At 44.6% G+C, this 19,361-nt stretch overlaps 1 protein-coding gene across 1 annotated transcript in view; it reads left to right on the top strand.

Moving 5' to 3' along the window:
- TTK (TTK protein kinase) overlaps positions 1-19,361 on the top strand; it is a 73,416-nt gene that overhangs the window by 44,214 nt on the left and 9,841 nt on the right. Inside the window, exons 11-17 of the mRNA XM_075923778.2 lie at positions 685-863; positions 1,077-1,216; positions 5,391-5,517; positions 9,029-9,121; positions 15,864-16,021; positions 16,122-16,273; positions 18,223-18,347. Coding sequence (XP_075779893.2) covers positions 685-863; positions 1,077-1,216; positions 5,391-5,517; positions 9,029-9,121; positions 15,864-16,021; positions 16,122-16,273; positions 18,223-18,347 — 974 coding nt within the window. The remainder of the gene's footprint in view (positions 1-684; positions 864-1,076; positions 1,217-5,390; positions 5,518-9,028; positions 9,122-15,863; positions 16,022-16,121; positions 16,274-18,222; positions 18,348-19,361) is intronic.

Genomic DNA, 19,361 nt, shown 5'->3' with positions numbered 1-19,361 from the left:
TTAGTGAGGTGCGTTGGGGTTTTTTTTTGGGGGGAGGGGTGATTCTCATTTGTGTATGGTCCCCCACTATTTGTTCTGTGTGTCAGCGTCCCTCAACCCAAAAAGGGTCCCACTGTTTTAATCTGACAAAGTTGCTATGAGTTACAGAATACAAGGTCTTATAATGGGGAGAGTTTGGGTAACTTTTGTAAGTTGTGTTTCCAGTCCCACCTGGAATAATCTTAGCCACTCTTACAAGTGGCTTATTCCAGAATGAAACTGAATTGAGAGTGTATTTGTTTTTTTGAATAAACAATTTGTTCTGTAATTCACTTCAGAGTAGTTGTTTCCAAATAGTATTCCACACATCTTTTTCTGGTGGTCTCATGATACAATAGTGAAGATGGTTGTCAAAGCCATCTAGAAAAGGATCTTACTGAGGTTTCTAATAAATAAAAATGCTTTTGTGTTCTTGGTCAGATAAACGTATTATAGATATGTTTAAATATTTCTAAGTAACAATAGCTATGAAAGAGATGTTTAAGAGGTTCCATTTTAAATAATCTGTATTAATGTGTGTGTGTGGGGGGGGTGAAAGGATGGATGAAACAAATTTAGTTTAAGTGCAGAAAAAATGGTTTGAGATCTCAAAATAAAGTTCTAGCATGCCTCCTTTAATAACAGAAGAAAAATGACTTATTTCAGAAATAAATATGCAGCATCAGGAGCCAAAGATGTCAGAGTTGAGGTGTCCAGAAAGTCATGAGCAACAGTCCTGTTATCCTGGGAGTAACAGAAAACAGGTGGATCAGTTAAAACTAAATTGTGCTCAATCTGCAAGGAAATGGGAGATTCCAGAAGTGATACACAAGAGCTACACAGAGGTGACCTCATTCTTTTCTATAGGAAATATAAAATGTGGTGGTTTTGTTTAGTCAGGTTTTCTTGGTGGTTTTTTTTTTTATTGATACGGCTGTAGATGCTTATAGTGCTACATAAAAGCTCATGCTCACAAAGTAATACCAAAAATTTGAGGTTAATGTGCTCTGACTATACCTGAAATTTTCTGAACTAACCGTCTACTTTACTGTTGTTAGGGAAAGCGATCAAGTTTTGAACAGCCTATCCTTCCCATTTCTAAAAGATCATCACCAGTAGAAGCTGTTCCTAAAGGAAAAGATCCAGTGTTTTTTTGTGGAACACCAAGCAACAACACATTGAAAGAATATATGGCCTGGTAAGGTTTGTGTATTTAAATGGATTTACTATACTAAGTTTGTAATACTTTTATTAAGGTAACTTAGTTTAGGGACTCTAAATTGCTAATGTTTAGATCAGGGCTACTCAAAGTGCGGCCCATGGCCCGTTTGTTTGCGGCCCATGGGGTGGTTTGGGTTTACTTGGGGCTCAACACACGGCCCGTGGGTGGGATTCTTTGAACATGGCCTTCACTGGGAACATGCTTCACAATGTCGAAGCATCTCTCATGAAGGGTAAGCGCTGAAAGACAAGCGGATGTACTGGCTGGAACAGACAGATGTTGGCGTTTCTAGACCCCAGAGAGGAGGTGCTGGGCGTGCCAGGTCATTGTGGGAAGTGCTTTGTATTCATGCCAGTCAGTGTGAAATAAGCTATTTGCATATATTTACATATATATTTGCATGTAGATGCAACAAACACTTAAGTTGTTACTCTCAGCACATGCAGAGAGCATCATTGTGACCCCTGGGGATTCCAAAGTTGTGTAGGCCTGTTTATATGTTGTTTGGGGGAATTCTACTACAAAAAATTAAAATCCCCCTTCCCCCCCCATCCTCGTGTGTCCCTACACCCTCACCTCCACCCACCCACCATCTTCATGTGGCTTTCTGGCACCCCTCCCGTTCAGTCCATAGCTCAATACTATCACTCCTTTAGCTGCTGCACCTGCACCCCAGTTTGTGACTCCCCAGCAGCCTTGTGTGCTCCACTCTGTCCTAATCGGGCTCTAAGGAGAGTGCTCTCTGGTGCCACAGCAGCCCGAGGGTGAAAGGTGGAAGTGCAGTACTTATAAGGCAGAACATTTTATGCTGTGTGTGTGGGCATGAGCCTCTCCCGCCAAATAAAGAGCCAGATGTAGGGCCTAGATAGCCTCTCCCATCCGGTGCCCATGGCTATCCACTCAAACGTTCCCAGAAAAGTGTCCAGGTCATCTGCTGAGTCCATTTTACAGAATCCTAGGCTTGGTGGCTGGGTGCCACCTCCTTCCCTGGGACTCACCAGTTTCTGCAGAAGTAGCTTCTGTACCTTGCTCTGCTTCTTAATAAAATCCTGCAGGCTTTTATTAGCAAGGCCTGTCTCTTCGCCTGGTGGGACTGCTGTAAACTTTGCAGGGCCTGCTGCACCTCCTCTTGCTGTTTGATGAGCCACTGCAGGGTCTCTGCCATCTCTGGGCCATCAACCATGTTTGCTGGTGCTTAATCCCACCTCTGATGTCGCGTGTGACAAGGTTCTCACCCTGGGACCTCTTTTTTGTCCACAAATCAATTAGAGACCCTTCTTGGTGCAATCACCCATGCTTTTTTATTGTCCATGCCAGTTTCTCACCACCTTCTATTTACAGAGCTTTTTTTTTTTTTTTCCAGAAAACTACGCTAGCCTCTCCAACTGGCTGGGGAGCGCACACAGCCACTCTCTGGCTCCTCCCTTTCCACTTCCCCTCTGACTGCCTTATCTAGCCCTTTGGCTAATGAGGCCCAGAGCTGTTTCCCATTAGCCCCTGAGGCATGGGCCTGCTAAGCTGGCCTCAATGGCCCTTTTCAGTCAGGCCACAGTGTCAGAGCTCTGGCTTAGCCAGCAGCCTGTCACATTACGTTTAAAATGCAGAGCCGCAGTAGTCCCGGCTCACGCTCATCCAGGACCTACCCCTGCTGCTGCTCTGCAGTTTAAATGTAGTAGGAGCCCAGCTGCCTGTGTACCCAGCTCCCGCTACATTTAAACTACAGAGCCACAGCGGGGGTAACTCCTGGACCAGCGCAAGCTAGGACAGAGTACCTTCCCTTATCGACTAACTGTATAGTCAGTACAAATTGTATCAACTACACAATTAGTCAGTTACCTGCCTCTTAACATCCTTAATCCTGGATTCCATTTTCACTTCTCTCCCCAGGTTTTTGTGTGATGTTGGGTAGGTTATTTAATAGACATTTCACAGTTGGCTGTTAGTAGTTGTCTTCCTCATTTTCTTGGCGCTGAACTTCCAGAAGGGCTGAGCACTGTGGTCAAAGGGAGCTGTAGTTTGGACATATAAAGTACTGATTGAAAACAATCTATGTGTTTTTAAACAAAGGAACAAAACCAAAAAACTTAGCCCTAGCTGTATGACTTTGGGAACTAAAATAAATGGACACTTTTTTCCCCCAGTTTTGGTCTTACATAGAGATTACCAGTTCCCTATCTATAAAGTGGTGTTTTGATGATCAGTTAGTTAACACTTATGAAATATTTCTGAAGATTAAATATTATTTGTGTTTTTATAGAAATACTTCAATTTTGAGAGGTACTTTTTTAACACAGGGTTGAAAGCCTATATATAGTAAACTGTACCAATGCATATGAACATGAATATAGTAGACACATAGGGAGTCAATGACAGACTGAATAAACTTAAAGGCTTCAATTTGTAATAGACCTACTTTCATACTAGACATTGTGACCTAGTGCAGCGGTTCCCAATCACTGGTCCACATACCTCTGCCTGCCAGGCTGTGGCACTCTCCCAGGCCACACCCCCGGCTGCTAATTAGCCCTGTGCACTGGAGAGCTCCATTCCCTATAAGGTGCACACACTACAAATCCTCCCACCCTCCCTCGGTGAGTGGCACTGTGGACTGCCTCGTGCTACAGCTCGAGTGGGCCCACAGTGAGGCTGTCCCTGCTGGGGCAGCCTCACTGCAACCCTGGTTCCAGCTCCGGCAGCAACCATGTGCCCGGCTGGTGGGTCTGCTTGGCAGGCGGGTACCCTGTGTCCATTTCGTTGTGGGTACTATGTTCGGGACCGGGGAGCAGAGCCTTCGCAGCCATGAGCATCCCGGTCTTTATTGATATTAGCAAAGAGGATCAAGTTAGAGGCCCTGGGGAGCCACGCCGAGTGTCCGCAATTTCTGCCCCTCCTTCGGCAGGGCCTGGCTTCCCCCGCAGGGTCTCCCTTGCCAGCCTGCACCACGTGTCTGGCTGCTTCCCAATGTCCTGGGGAGCCGCAGCCAGTAGCACCAGTTGGAGTTGTGTGGGAAAAGCTGGGCTTGCTGGCTCAATGCAGCGAGTGTTAGGGGGGCTAGTACTGCCCAGCTGTTGGGTGGGTGCCGCAAGCCAGATATATGCACGAGCTGAGTGACCCAATGCCTCTATGCCATGACTGCTAATGGCCTGGGTAGGAACTCTCGAGCCATCAGAAATGTGCACCTGTCACTTGTACCGCAGACACTGCCAATTCCATGTGCCAATTCCACTACCAATTCCAGGCCTGGCAGGGGTGGGGTCTGTTCCTGGGCGCAAAAGAGCGGTTTGCTGCATGATGGGAGGGCAACACAGAGCCTGATATGGCAGTCTGAGAGCCACTGCAACCCTGGCAGCAACACTCAGCTGGCAGCTGGGAGGCAGGACAGGGCTAGGTAAGGGGGGGAGGGGTGGGCTGTGGGGGTGGGGCTAGTAGTGGAGGGGTTATGGAGGCAGGGCTGGCACTAGGTGCTCTGTGAACAGGGCTAATATTGGGGAATAGGGGGGCTGGGACTGGGAAAAGCCTCTGGGGGGATTGGGTGCGGTGGTGCTCTGGAAATAGAAGGCTGGCACTGGGGGTGGGTCTGGGGGCTCTAAGCCTTGGGCGGCTAGCACAGGGGGCTCTGAGGGTGGCACGGGGGGGTTGGGTGCAGGGGACGCGGGTCAGTAGCTAGCGTTGGGGGGGTATTGGAGGGGTGGGGGACTCTAGGGGTTAGGGTTGGCACTGGGGAAGGCTGGGGCTTTTAGCGGACCGGTATCATTTTATTTGTATATTCATTACTTTCTTAAAGAATATGCAAATAAAGGTTAGTGGTCTGCCAAAAGTTTGTGAATGGGTTTGCCAGTCCCTGGTGGTATATAGGTTGGGAACCACTGACCTAGTGGATAGGGCATTGGACTGAGACTTAGGAGACCTTGGTTCTTCTTCCCAGTTCTATTGCTGGCCTGCTGGGTGATTATGGGTAACTCACTTGACCTGTACCTCAGTTTCCTCATCTGTAAAATGCGATACTGTCCTCTTCTTTTAAATATTTCGAGTCTACTTATGAAAACAACAACATTATAAACGTCTTAGGTGATGGTGGTATTATTCATCATATTTTGTAGTAATACTGATCAGGTACAAAGATCTGTTTGATAATAAATATTTCCCCCAGTTTCAGAACTCCAGTTATAAAGAATGACTTCCCACCAAGGTGTCAGGTATCCACTCCATATAACCAAGTTCCATATTTCCAACCACATACACCAGCAACTCCATTTCAAAGCCATGTGGGCTTACAGGTAATGTAATCTGAATTGTATCTCCTTGCATTTAAAAACAAAATTTACCTCTTTCCACAATTTTTCAACCCCATGTTTATCTTGATTCAACATGAGAGAAGTGTGTGTATTTTGTATAGATTTAATTCATCTTTGCATTTGTGTCTATAGCTGTTGTAGATCACCTATTTGGAGCAGGAATGAGGTAGAGTTCACGGTTCTGTAATCAGAGAAGGGTAATTGTTTTTACTGCTAAGCCATTTTTTCTGAAATTCATATTAACTCCATTAGGTTAGGGCTCAACAAATCTCTTCCTTTGGACATACTGTATAACAAAGGAAAATTTCCTGGGAGGAGAATATGAAATCTAAGCTTTATTTTAAAGGTTGAGTGAAGGAGTGGGGAGTTTGTCATCTTCTATGATTGTAAAAGTAGCTTTCCATCTTAATCTGGTGATTAGATACCCGAGAATTTTTTTTCTTCTCTTTTTCAAACCCTGTGTATGGGAGTGGGTATGGGGGCAGAGAAATTGATGGAGTAAGTTAGAAAAGAGAAGTGGGGGAGAGGGAGAGTCAGAAAATGAGAGATGGCTATAAAGCATACACTGCAGAGAGAGAAAGGAGGAGTATAATGGGGTGGAATGAGTTAAAAAGGAAATGTTAGGACTACAAAAACAGTGAGATGTGCCCTGATCTATTACCATGATCTGTTATCTGAAGGTAAAAGTGAAATGAAGCTAAGAAAAGAAAAAAATATGCAATGAACCTAGTAAGCTTTTTTAAAAATTACTGAACCAAAGTGATTTTGCTACATGTAAACTAACCACAGTACAATATTGTTTTATTCTTTAAATTCAAGCATTGGCTTTGAATAGATTGGAATGTCATTACAGATATACATTTCAGTTCTCAGATCCTTTTAGTTCTTAAGATATACTAAGTGTTGGGGGGATTTCCGGAGCCCTTTATTAAGTGGGTTTGTAGGGAAGGCAACAAAAGAATTTTGTAATTGTACTGTTGTTTACCAATATTGTTGTAATTTTCATCAAGCAGTCAAGCTGTGAAGAAATTTAAACAATAATAGAACACCGTTTCTTGAAATATTTTGTGTTCTACATTTTTCAACTATATTGATTTAAATTGCAACACAGAATACAAAGTGTATAGAGCTCACTTTATATTATTTTTATCACATCTGCACTGTAAAAACATTTTCTAATTGATCTTATACAAATACTGTAGTGCAAGCTCTTTATCATGAAAGAATAACTTACAACTATAGAATTAAGTATAAAAAAACCTCAATTCAAAGATAAAACTTTAGAGCATACAAATCCACTCAGTCCTACCTCTTCAGCCAATATCTCATATAAGTTTGTTTACATTTGCAAGAGAAAATGCTGCCCACTCTTCACTTGTCACTTGAAACATTTTTGTAGCCAGCATTGCAAGGTATTTGTGCCATATATGCTAAACATTCATGTGACATTTCATGCTTGGGCCACTATTCCAGAGGACTCACTTCCATGCTGATAATGCTTGTTTTAAAATGTGTTAACTGAGTTTTACAATTTCTCCCAAAGGAGTTTATTATGTCTCCTGCTCCATGTTCTGCCTGCATTCTACCATTATAGTTCATGTCCTAGCAGTCTTGAATGATGATCCAGCATATGTTCATTTTAAGAGCACGTTCATGGCAGATTTGACAAAACACAAAGGGGAAAACCAATTGTGAGGTTTGTAAAGATAGATACAACGCTCAACCCAAGGTCTAAGTGTTTGAAGTGCCTTCCAAAATCCAAGAGGGATGAAGTGTGAAACATGCTTTCAGAAATCTTAGAAAAGCAACACTCCAATGTAGAAACTACAGAACACGAATCTCGTGTGTGTGCACGCGCGCACACACACACACACACACACACACCCTTCTGCTGGGAGCATCTCTCTTAGATGATGAAAATGAATATTTTCCCTTTGGACCCATTATTAAGCAGGACAGTCATTAGCATGGTCAGATGTCCTGTGGAATGCTGATTGAGGCGTGAAAGGACATATCAATCTTTAGCAAACCTGGTATGTAAATATCTTGTGACAGCAGCTACAACAGTGGCATGTGAAAATCTGTTCTCAATTTCAGGTAACATTGTAAATCAGAAATGGGCATCATTACTTCTTGCAAATGTAAACAAACATGTTTGAGCTAGTGACTGAACTGGAAGTAGGATTAAGTGGATTTGTAGGCTCTAAAACAGGAGTAGGGAACCTTTTTTGGGTCGGGGGGCTGCTGACCCACAGAAAAATCAGTTGAGGGCTGCACACAAGTGAGAAGCAAAAAACCGCAAAACAAACCCTCACTGACATGTCCCCCAACTGAGAAGGAAAGACACTCCCCATGTTCTCATACGGCAGAGCCTTGGAAGGGCCAGGTTAGTAGATTTTGTGTGCTGTAGCCCCATGGATAGGGGGCTGAAGCACTATCGCAGGCTCCCCAATACTGGAGGGGAGTCCTGAGCCTCGAGAGCGGGTTCCAGGCAAGCCATGGGCCATATCCAGCCCCCAGACCTGAGGTTCCCCACCCCAGCTCTACAGTTTTACATTGTTTTGGTTTGAGTGTAGCTATGCAATCTACATTTGTAAGTTGCACTTTCAGGATAAAGAAATTACACTACAGTATTTGTATAAGGTGAATCTCAAAATACTATTTCCTGTTATTTCTACAGTGCAAATATTATAATAAAATAATATAAAGTGAGCATTTTACACTTTCTATTTTATATTGTGACTGAAATATATATGGAAATATAGAAAAATGTCCAAAATATTTGTCAGATGGTAGTCTGTTTAGTGGTGTGATTCCAATTGTGATTAATCATGATTAAAAACATTAATTGTTGTTAATTTTTTTGAGTTAATCATGCGAGTTAACTGAGTAATTGACAGCCCTATTCATAAATGTTACTGTCTAAATATACGTGATCATGCCAAACAGTAGTCTGCCAGTTCCTTTAATTGATAAATTCAGATAACCTTAATTTAGTCAAGAAGATTTCTCAATATCTATATTTGAACCTACCAGTCACTGAAATGTAAACTGATGCCCCAGATGTGTTTTCATAAAACAAGTGCCATGCTATTGCCTCATTAAATGAAATACAACTTTTTTAAAACGAGTACATATTTTAGTATTCAGAAGCAAACTTTAGTTTAGAATGACCCAGTGACATATCTCTAGTTTGGTCAACAAGGTGTATGTATATCTATTAAAAATAATTAACTGTTCTCTAAATCTGTCTACTCAAATACCATCTTAGGGAATGCCAGAAGTAAGATTGCCCATGAAATCCTTTATGCATATATATTATATAACAGAATTAGCTTGTTTCCCCCACCCCCACCCACGCATGCATTACTCCTGTTCAGGGATTGGAATGTGTGTAAGACAGTTAGAATGTTTACAGTATTAATGAGCAGGCTTCTGGGAAGTTTCACAGCATCTGCAAAAATAATTTTCATTTTCATTTTTCTGTATGCAGGTTTCAGCTTCTGTGCCTTCAAATGAATGCCTTACTGTTAAAGGAAAAGTGTACACCGTATTAAAACAAATAGGTAGCGGTGGCTCGAGTAAGGTAAGAGATTTTTTTTTAACCTTCAAGACTAATGGAGCCCATTATTTCTAATATGACTGCTTCTGTTCAAATTTGTAAATCCATGGGTATCAAACAGAAAACTCGTTTGCCAGAGACAAGCTGGATGCTACATTAGGGGTCCCGCATAACACATTCAGATTCTTCAGCATCTTACTTTCTATATCAAGTGAAAGCTTAGTATCTAGCTTAGTTTCTGGCTGCAAGAAACATTACAAATGTGAGCAGATTTTAACCATTATAGTAGCATCAGCCTGAATCTGCAAATAGCTTGCACCAATTAATGGTATGAACATGTGGCCCCTATTAGTCTAATGCCAATATTAGTTTTCAAGCCCAGGGATTATTTGTTAACATTAACATTAGCCATTTTAATCATTGGTCACGTTAGTGGGTGGAACAGGAGTAGTAGGTGAGAGAGAAGCTCTTTGGGTTCAGAACTAGGAGAAGCTACAGGGAAAGAAATGCAGAGGAGATATAGATAGACAGATATAATATGCACCTGAAAGCTATTGCGCTCATTTTTAGGAGTTAAATTTTTGAAGGCTTCTTAGACATACCAATGATAAAAAAATATTTATCTTTCTAAGACATCTGTCTCCTGGAGTTGCTAGTGCCTCTTCCACAAGCTAGCAATAGACACATCAAAAGCTAAGTATGGGACACTTTCAGCCCACTCAATTAGCCTCTTTAGTACCGGCACTACAGTTGACAGGTATTTTTTCTCTCCCTTTTTTTTCTGTTGTATATTCTACTTCTCCACTTTTTCCCCCATTCAAACTCATTTGAAGAAGCAGGTTTTGCCCACGAAAGCTCATGATACTATATATATTTTTGTTAGTCTCTCTAAGGTGCCATAGGATTACTCATTTTTATAGTTGTTAATTTTAATTTAGTTTGAGGGTTGGATGGTAGTGGGGTCTTCCCCTGTTCCACTTGTCCCCTCTCACCCAAGTCACAGAGATTCAAGCTGCACAGCTTCTGTGCTAAGTCCATGCCAACTGGTGATCCCCATAACTTGTGTGTCTGATGCCTGGAGGAGGCTCACCAGTTGAGTAAGCACAGGATCTTGGTCATTCAAGTAGCAGCACAGGAAGGAGTGAGACTTTTTTGTCTCAAGCAGCTCCTTGTGGAGTCAGCGCTACAAGCCCAGCAAGATCTGGCGCTGAGTAGGGATGTAAGGAACTAGTCAAGTCTCTACTCGCATACACACCTCTTGCTGCTTCTGTATCAGAAGCAGCAAGGGGGGTGCGAGCCGCGCACCTTAAAAACTGGTTCCCCCCAGCACTGTCTCTGCGGTGTGAGGGGAAAGGAGTAGAGGAGGCAGAGACACAGCGGTCTGGGACCTGGCGCAAGCCGGGACTACTGAGTCTTGGCTCGAGCCCGGTCCTGGACCTACCCTCACTGCGGCGTCACAGCAGGGCCCCTTATCGACTAATCGTGTACTTGATAAAAATGGTATCTCAGTACACCATTAGTCAGTTACCTGCTTCTTAACATCCATAACACTGAGCGTCTCGGGCTATAGTGTTCCTCTGTTAGTCCTGGGGTCAGCGCATGGGAAGGACTCAGGATGGCATGGCCAGCACTGCTGATTTCTGGCACTAAAAATCTCAGCATGTTGGCACCACTCTCACTCCCTGACCCAGCGCAGCAAACCAGCAGTGCGCACTCCCCTGGCTTCACCTTCACTTGCATCTCCATCTTTTTAGCTCCTGGAGTTGCTCAAGAGGGCTAGCCAGTTGCAGATGTCCCACAGGATTCACACCCTGTGTTGCTGGACTTATCGTCTGTCTCGGTTGGGGTATGTGGCAGCCCCTCCCCTCTGGGCAGCTTTGAGGCTGCCAGAGGCATCAAGATTATGACTCCAAAATCGCCAGGAGCTGTGGATATGCTGCTCTGAGTCCTGACACCGCTTTTGCAGGCGTTGCCAGTCTGTCTTGCAGCATCCGTCCATCCTTTAGATTCTGCTTGAAGTTGCACTTGGCCAATAGATCCTGGATGTGCTCCAGATCTTTCTCATGGTCCCCATCTTGTTGGTACCATTCTTCCCAGTACTGGTCATGCTCTTGGCTCCTAGTCCCATCACTAATCTTCTTCATGGTCTTTAAGATCCTGAGGTTGGTGCTACTTTCTGCCTCCACATTGATCCCGGTTCAGCAGCATCTCCTACTGGCACTGATTGCCACTCTGACTCCTACCACCACTGCAGGTCCAGGCAACACTCGTTCCCAGTACCAATCAGGATCCCGACAATGGTTGTGGTCAATGTTACTTCTAATTTTTTCCATCTGTGTGTAGAATAAATGTTATGTGCACCAAGGCATGTGCAGATATGCACCACCAATAGATACAGCTGCCCACAGCTCACCAACATGTGTGGGTGCTCTGCCAATCAGATGGGTGGCACCTGAATTTCTCATGAACAGCAACACAAGTGCACATCTTATAGGGGATGCTGGTCCCAATGCCAGTCCAGGTCTTGAAGCAGGTAGATCTCTGGCAGTTGATCCCACCTATGGCACCAGCCCCTTCCAGTGATGCCCTTGTGTTTGACCTTTCCCTGGTTATCTCACTCCGTCTCCCACTCCCAACCTTCAGACGTGGGTTCAGGAGCTTCTGAGGCGTCAATACTGCCCAACCCTCACTGGGATACTCCTGTCACTCAGTGGCAGTTTTGGACACCAAGGGCATACCACTAATCCCAGGGTACCCTGCCAAAGGCTAACTTCTCAGCGCCATCTAATCCCGGGGCCCAAAATCCATGGTGATGATGGCAGCTTTCCTCAGATGGCAAGGCATGCGTGTTTACTCATATTTGAATGATTCACTCCTCGGGGGGTTGGTTTCACCTCCAGGTGGAGGAGATGCCTGCCTCTCATGTTCAACAAACGGAAATTGACTTTCATACCTATGCAGTGGATCGAATTTGTTGGCATGGTCCTCAGTGCCACACAAGCTCATATGTTCTGCCAGAGCACTGCTTCTTGGCTCTTTCCCAGTTTATAGAGTCTCTCGTTTGCTTCTCTATGACTACAGCTGGGCCTTGCCTCAAACTACTAGGTCACATGGCAGTTTGTACATATGCCAGTCTGTTTGCCAGACTCCATCTCCCAGCTGCTGCAGTTGTGGCTGGTGGCAGTGATGTTCTCTCTCAAAGTTCTCCATGAGCTTTGGTAGTGGCTAGATCCAACAGCGGGTCATGCAGGACGCCCCTCCCACCTTCCACAGCCCACACTGCGCCTCATTACTGGTGAGTCTCCTTTGGGCTTAGGAGCACATCTCTACAACTGACCACATAGGCGTTGTGGACAGTGGAGGAATTGTCCCTCCACATCAAGGTCTGGGAACTCAGGGCGATGCATCTCACTTGCTAGGTGTCTTTGCCACACTTTTGGATCCAGAGTGTGACGGTCATGATGCACAACATGACCACTACGTACTATATCCACAGGCAGGGCAGAGCACGGTCATCACCATTATGTTAGGAAGCCCTTCAGTTGTGGCAGCTCTCCTTCACACTTGGGTGCAGAACTGACTGGCAGACCACCTCAGACAATGTTTTGTCTCACGAGTGGTCTCTCCAGCTGAACATGGTTCACAACATCTTCCAGAGATGAGGGTTTACACTGGTAGATCTCTTCACAACCGGAAACAGGAAATGCCCTCAGTTTTGCTCCTTCAGGGGGCTCTGCCTGGATTCCCTGGCAGATGCCTTCCTGACTCAATGGTTTAGAGCCGTGGTCCCCAACACGGTGCCCGCGGGCGCCATGCACCCGCCAGGTGCTCGGGGCTGGCCGGCCCCGGGCGCGTGGCGCTGGGCGGGGGGAGCGCCGGCGCTGGGCGGGGGGAGCGCCGGCGCTGGGCGCGTGGCGCTGGGGGGGGCCGCCCCCGGGGCGCAAGTGTCCCCGCCCCCTGGTGCCCGGCGGGCGAACGGCCACGCCCCCGGCGCTCGACAACCTCAAAAGGTTGGGGACCACTGGTTTAGAGGCTTGGTGTATGCATTTCCCCTGTAATTACTTGCTCACTAGGTGCTCAAGATCCAAAGGGACAAGGCAAATGTCATTTTAATGGCTCCTGCTTGGGCGCATCAGTACTGGTACCCTATGCTCTTGGAGCTATTCATTTGGCACCCAGTCACACTGTCTCTCCTGCTGGACCTCATCACATAGGATTATTGTCTCCCTCTTCACCTGGACCTTCCTTCCCTCCACCTGATAGAAATGGAGGGTTTGTGGCTGAATTCAATGCTTGGAACATGTCCAACATGTATTTTTCAGCAGCTGCAAGCTTTCCATCAAACTAACATGTGGCCAAGTGAAAGCAGTTTATACACTGGTGTTCTCACTGCTGCCTTGAGCCCCTGTCTATCTCCATACCAAATGTGCTCAAATACTTTGTGTTTAAGGACCAGGGCCTGACAACCTTATTCCTCATGGTTTACCAAGCTGCCATATCAGCGTTCCACCCTAGGGAAGCTGGACCCTGTCTTTGCAAGCCCCCATTGGGTCGCTTTCTCAAGAGGCTGGACACCCCCAACCAGATGCCCGGTTCCAGCATGGTATCTCAACTTGGTTCTTCTCATGGGACTGCCCTTTGAACTCCTGGCCACATGCTCTCTCCTGTATTTCTTCTGGAAGATAGCCTTCTTGATGGCCATCAACTCACAGACATGTTTCGGAGCTCTGTGCCTTGACATCGGAACCTCCATACATGGAAGTCCTTTCATAAGGATTTGGTTCAGCTCAGACCTCGGCTTTTCTCTTAAAGGTGATTTCCAGTTTCCCATGCAAGCCAGAATATTTTCCTGCCAGTTTCCACCCAAAAAAGTTTGCAGGACCACCAGATGCACTCTCTTGATGTCAGATGGACCCTTGCCTTCTACATTCATCATGCCTAGCCCTTTCGGAAGTTGAGGTAGCTCTTTGTCACCGTGATGGAAAGTTAGAGGGAGCTACTAGTTTCGTGTCAGCACATTTCTTCCTGGATCCTGTCCTATATCTGTACATGCTCTGATATAGCCAAAACACATCCTCTGCCTCTGACTGCACACTCAACCCGGGCTCAGATCTCTTTTGCAGCCTTTCTAGCCCAGGCTCCTCTCCAGGAGAGCTGTAGGGCTGTAACGTTGTCATAGGTCCTTATCTTCACCTTGCACTATGCCATTGTGCACCAATCAAGATAGGATGCATCGTTTGCTGTGGAGGTGCTCCAGTCATCAGCTTGTTGACTCCAACCCTTCCTCCTGCTTATGGCTTGTAAATCACATAAGTGGAATTGATATGAGCAAGCACTCGAAGGGAAAAAAAATTACCTTTGTAACTGTTTCTTCTTTGAAATCTATTGCTCATATCTATTCCATACCCACCCTCCTTTCCCTCTGTTGGAATAGCTGTCAAGAAGGAGCTGAGGGGTTGGCTGGGTTAGCAGGGTTAGAGTGCCATGCCAGTGCTGCTTCAGGGGGCTCCACAGCCTACTCAATGGAAAACGGATAGGTTAAAAAGCTTTTTGACAATTGTGCACAGGGCATGCACATGCATCTAAGTGGAATAGATATAAGAAACACATCTCGGGGGGGGGGGGGGGGGGAAATAGTTAAAAAGGCGAGTAACCGTTTTTTCCTCAACTGTTCGTGAAGCTAGAGTCATCCTGCTCTGCTGAGATACAACATGTACTATTAAATAGTTAAATTATTTTTGTGGAAACTTTTCTTTTATCTTCAGAAGTGGACAAGATTTGGCCAGGGATATGAACTCCACAGTGCTGATCTTGAATCTGCTTTCCTTCCGTTTGTTGTGGAGTATCTGCTACAGCTTAAGAAATCAGGATAAACCTGAATGGAATTCAGGGGTTATCCGGCAGTCCTAACAGCCTTTCATACTACTATCAAGGGGCTTTCTTTATTTGCTCACTCCATAGCCACAAGTTCATAGAAGGCCTGAGGAATCTCTTCCCAGATATAAAAGTACCTGCTCCTATCTGGAATTTGAACTTGGGTCTCAAAAGCCTCACAAACCCCCAGCCCACTTGAATCAATGACTGCCTACTCATTGAATTTATGTAGGAAACCCACCTATCTAGCAACTATTCTCTCAGCCTGCAGGGTCTGAAAGACTGGGATCTTAATGGTAGACATTGAAATGTTGGTAGAAATGGAAATGGTTTTGAAATTGCATAGGCTACAGTTTTATTCCAGGGAATGAGAGGTGAAAACTTGGTTAAGTTGAGAGGAATATATGGGGAGAAAGTAACAGAGATGACTATGGTAAAGTGGGAAATGCAACAGAAAGTCACAACCTGTTACCTCTGAAAGTTAAGCTTCATACAAAATAATTAAACAGTAACTTTAAGTCATAGTTCTCTGTCCAAAGATCACTTGAATACATTTATTGAGAACATAATCTGATGACTTCTTCAGTAATCCCTACCATCTTTTCTTAGGTTGTCCACATTCTAACTTGTAGTTTTAAGGGTGGAAGTGGGTTCAGTTGAGAGCCCAAGAACTCCCTACTTGTAAAATCTGAACTTACTTCCGAATCCCTTTATTTGTTCTAAGTGAAATACCATGAGACTAAATAGAGAAACTTGTAACTCTGTAAACTAAAAATAAATTGTTTTCTTCCCCAAATCTTGCTGTTTGTCCATTTTTAGATGTGGTGAGTTCTGTCCCCACAAAGCGAACAAACATTGGGAATGCATAAATAGTTTCTCTGCTCTTTTGCAGGTGTTTCAAGTATTGAATGAAAAGAGACAGTTGTATGCTATCAAATATGTGAATCTTGAAGAAGCAGATCAACTGACTGTTGAGAGCTATAAGAACGAAATTGCTCATTTAAATAAACTACAGCAACATAGTGATAAGATCATCCGACTTTATGATTAGTGAGTAAACCTTTTTAAATAGTTTTTTTCAAAATATTCTTCAAAGCAGTTACTCTACAATTTAATTTGTGTAATGATAACTCCTTATTATTTATTTTAGTGAAATCACCGAGCAGCATATCTACATGGTAATGGAATGTGGAAATATTGATCTCAATAGCTGGCTTAAAAAGAAAAAGACCATTAATCCATGGGAACGAAAGAGCTACTGGAAAAATATGTTGGAAGCTGTTAACACAATCCATGAACACGGTATTGCTAAATATTTCTAGATGATGGTTTAGTATGTGATAAAATTTTCTGACCTATTTTAGTTTGGTGGAGCAGCTGCTCTCTGTGCTGGGGGAAGCTGAGACACATTCCAGGATTGTGGCTTTAAGGCAGAGTCCTTGAGGTTTTGTTTATTTTGTGTATTTCAGAGCACCTCTGATTTCCAGAGGGATGTATAACCTCTGGAACATAAGTACCACAGTTATACTTTACTCCACAGTTTTACCAAATTTGATCCATGTCTTGACTAAAATGCTTGCTAAATAGTGTCAATGGTCTGTTCAGTGGTAACCAGGACACAGATACAAAGACTGGAACAGACTTTTCTTTTTGTTATATGGTTTTCATGCCTCCCTTGTTTCCCATGTAACTACCTTCCATTCATTTGCAACATGGAAAAAAATTATAAGACACTGACTGGATCACATTATTCCTCCCTGTATTTCTTACCAATACTTCATATCAGAGTCAAGCTGCTTGTCCTCTCCTTTTAAGACTTTATATATGATAACTCTACCCTTTCTTCTGGTTTGCTCTGTTTCCCTCTTATATACTGACCCTGCCTCATTAAATCTGATAACTAACATTGCTTCCATTTTCTTTTCTCAATTCTGTGTGTCTGCCTTTCTCCTTGCTGACTCATATGGCCCCCTCTCTGTATCTGTCTGACAAGATAGGGATTATTTATATCAGGGGTGGGAAACCTCAGGCCTGGGGACTGGATGCAACCCCCGGCTTGCATGGATGCGGCCCTTGAGGCACAGGGCCCCCCTTCATTGGAGAGCCTGTGCTGGCACTCCAGTTCCCCTGGGCTGGAGCACAGAAAATCATCTAGGCCGGCCCTCCATAGACTTTAGTGTGTGAGGGGAATGTGAGGAGTGTCTTTTTCCTTCTCAGTCGAGCATCACATCAGTGAGGGTTTTTTGTGTGCAGCCCCTGATTTTTTCTGTGGGTCAGTGGCCCCTGACCCAAAAAAGGTTCCCCACCCCTGAATTGTGTTGTTTCTGACCTATTTTATTCATCTCATTTACATCTGTCATTTTTCATGCAACAAAATAAGTGGATATTCAAAGAAAATGGAAGGTAGCAAATTCAAAACTAATATTTATTTCACTTGTGTATAACTAAACTGAATGCTATAAAATGTCATTTGGCCAAGAACTTGGCAAGATTCAAAGGGAAAATGGATGACTACATGAATAACAAGTATATCTAGAATTGACGGTAAGACTATTGAAAGGAAAGTCTCATGCTTCAGGCTTTAAACCAATCTGTCATTAAACATTAAGTTGGGAGAGGCAGATTATCCTACGTCAGCATTTCTGCATTTTCGAAGGGAGGTGGCCAACATGTGGCTTTGGCGCCACATGCAATTTTTTCAGGCGTTAATGTGCAGATCCTTGCATAAGCACCAACCCTGGGGCTGGAGCTACAGGTGCTAGCCTTCCAGTGTGCTAGGGGTGCTTACTGCTCAACCCCTGGCTCTGTCCCAGGGGCTGCCCCCACTCCATCCCTTCTCTCATGGACCCCGCCACTTCCCCAGGGGCTGCCATGCCCTTGTCCCTCCTTCTCCCTTCCCTCACAGAGCCTCCTAAACATTGCAAAACAGCTGATCGTGGCAGGCAGAAGACATGGGGAGAAAGGAGTTGCTGATTGATTGGTGGGGCTGTGGTGGGCAGGAGGCACTACTGGTGATGGGGGAGGGGGAGGGGAGGATGGATTTTCTGATGTTTTACTGTGGCTTTGTGGCAATGTACATTGTTAATTCTGGCTTTTTCTCAGGCTCAGGTTGGCCACCTCTGTTCTAAGGAATCTAATGTTGACTGCTCTGAGAGGACAAAATGAGCTATAAACCATGAGCCTGATAAAATAAGGCAATTCTGTGTTCTTATTTAGTGGCATAACGGAAGTGTTGTTTTCTTACCTTGCAGGCATTGTGCACAGTGATCTGAAACCAGCAAACTTTTTGATAGTTGATGGAATGCTAAAACTAATAGATTTTGGTATTGCGAACCAAATGCAGCCAGATGTGACAAGCATTGTTAAAGATTCACAGGTGAAATACTTTTGGTACGGTTGAACCTCCCATATCCAGGACTCTGTGGTCCAGTAACATCCGTGGTCCGGAAGGAAGGACCACGAATGTTGCTGAACAAGAGGGCCCCAGAAGTGAGGAGCATGAGCCAGCTGGGAATCGCGCAGGTGCTGGGGAGCCCCAGCTGGGCTGGCAGGGACTGGTCCTGTGGCAGGTGGGCAGTCCAGCCCAGGGGAGTCCCAGGTCAGGGAGCCCCTATGGCAGCTAAGAGGAGTCAGTCCCGGCCAGGTACCCCAGTGGAGAGGGGCTGGTATGGCTGGGGGAATCCTAGCCTGAGGAGCCGCTGCATGAAGTCAGCAACGGGGAGGGAAGCCCAGGCTTCAGGGACACCTACAGCTCAGAAAGGAGCCTTGATCTCCCTTGGTCTGGTAAATTCTGTAGTTCGGGACCACTGTGGTCCCGAGAGTGCCAGACCAGGGAGGTCCAACCTGTAGATGGATTACCACGTTTTACAAAATGTAATTTCTGAATCTGCTATATTAAAAGTGATCTACCAACCTAAAGAAAACAACAAACATTACAATTTTGTGCTACACAATACTTTTAATGTTTCTCGAGGCAAGATATGAGCTAATAAAACAAATGCTACTGATAATCCTAGAGGGAATTTCTGTGTTTATTACATGCATATTTCAAAATAACGGACGGTTTATTCTGAAATCTGTAAACCTAATTCTACAAGGAATAACGCCTATTTTGAAATAGCTATTTCGACTTAAGGCGTGTGTAGACGTTCCACTGCTGCTATTTCAAAATAGTCCCTCGCCATGGCCATTCTAAGTTATTCCTCTTCTGGGGCTCTAAATTGAGATAGCATGTCTACATTAGGGAAGCCTGCCATGGACTAATTTTGAGGCTTCACTGCAGTGTAGACGTGCTATTTCGAAATATTTCATGCAGTGTAGATGTACCCTAAAAGTCCGAGCATGACACAGATACTCACCCAAATACTAAGTCTGGAATGTTGCTTTTCAA

The sequence above is a fragment of the Pelodiscus sinensis genome, chromosome 3, assembly GCF_052426305.1.
Source record: "Pelodiscus sinensis isolate ZL-2025 chromosome 3, ASM5242630v1, whole genome shotgun sequence".
Classification (NCBI taxonomy): Eukaryota; Metazoa; Chordata; order Testudines; family Trionychidae; genus Pelodiscus; species Pelodiscus sinensis.
The sequence above is the reverse complement of the archived record's forward strand: the minus strand, read 5'-3'. Positions and strand labels throughout refer to the sequence as shown.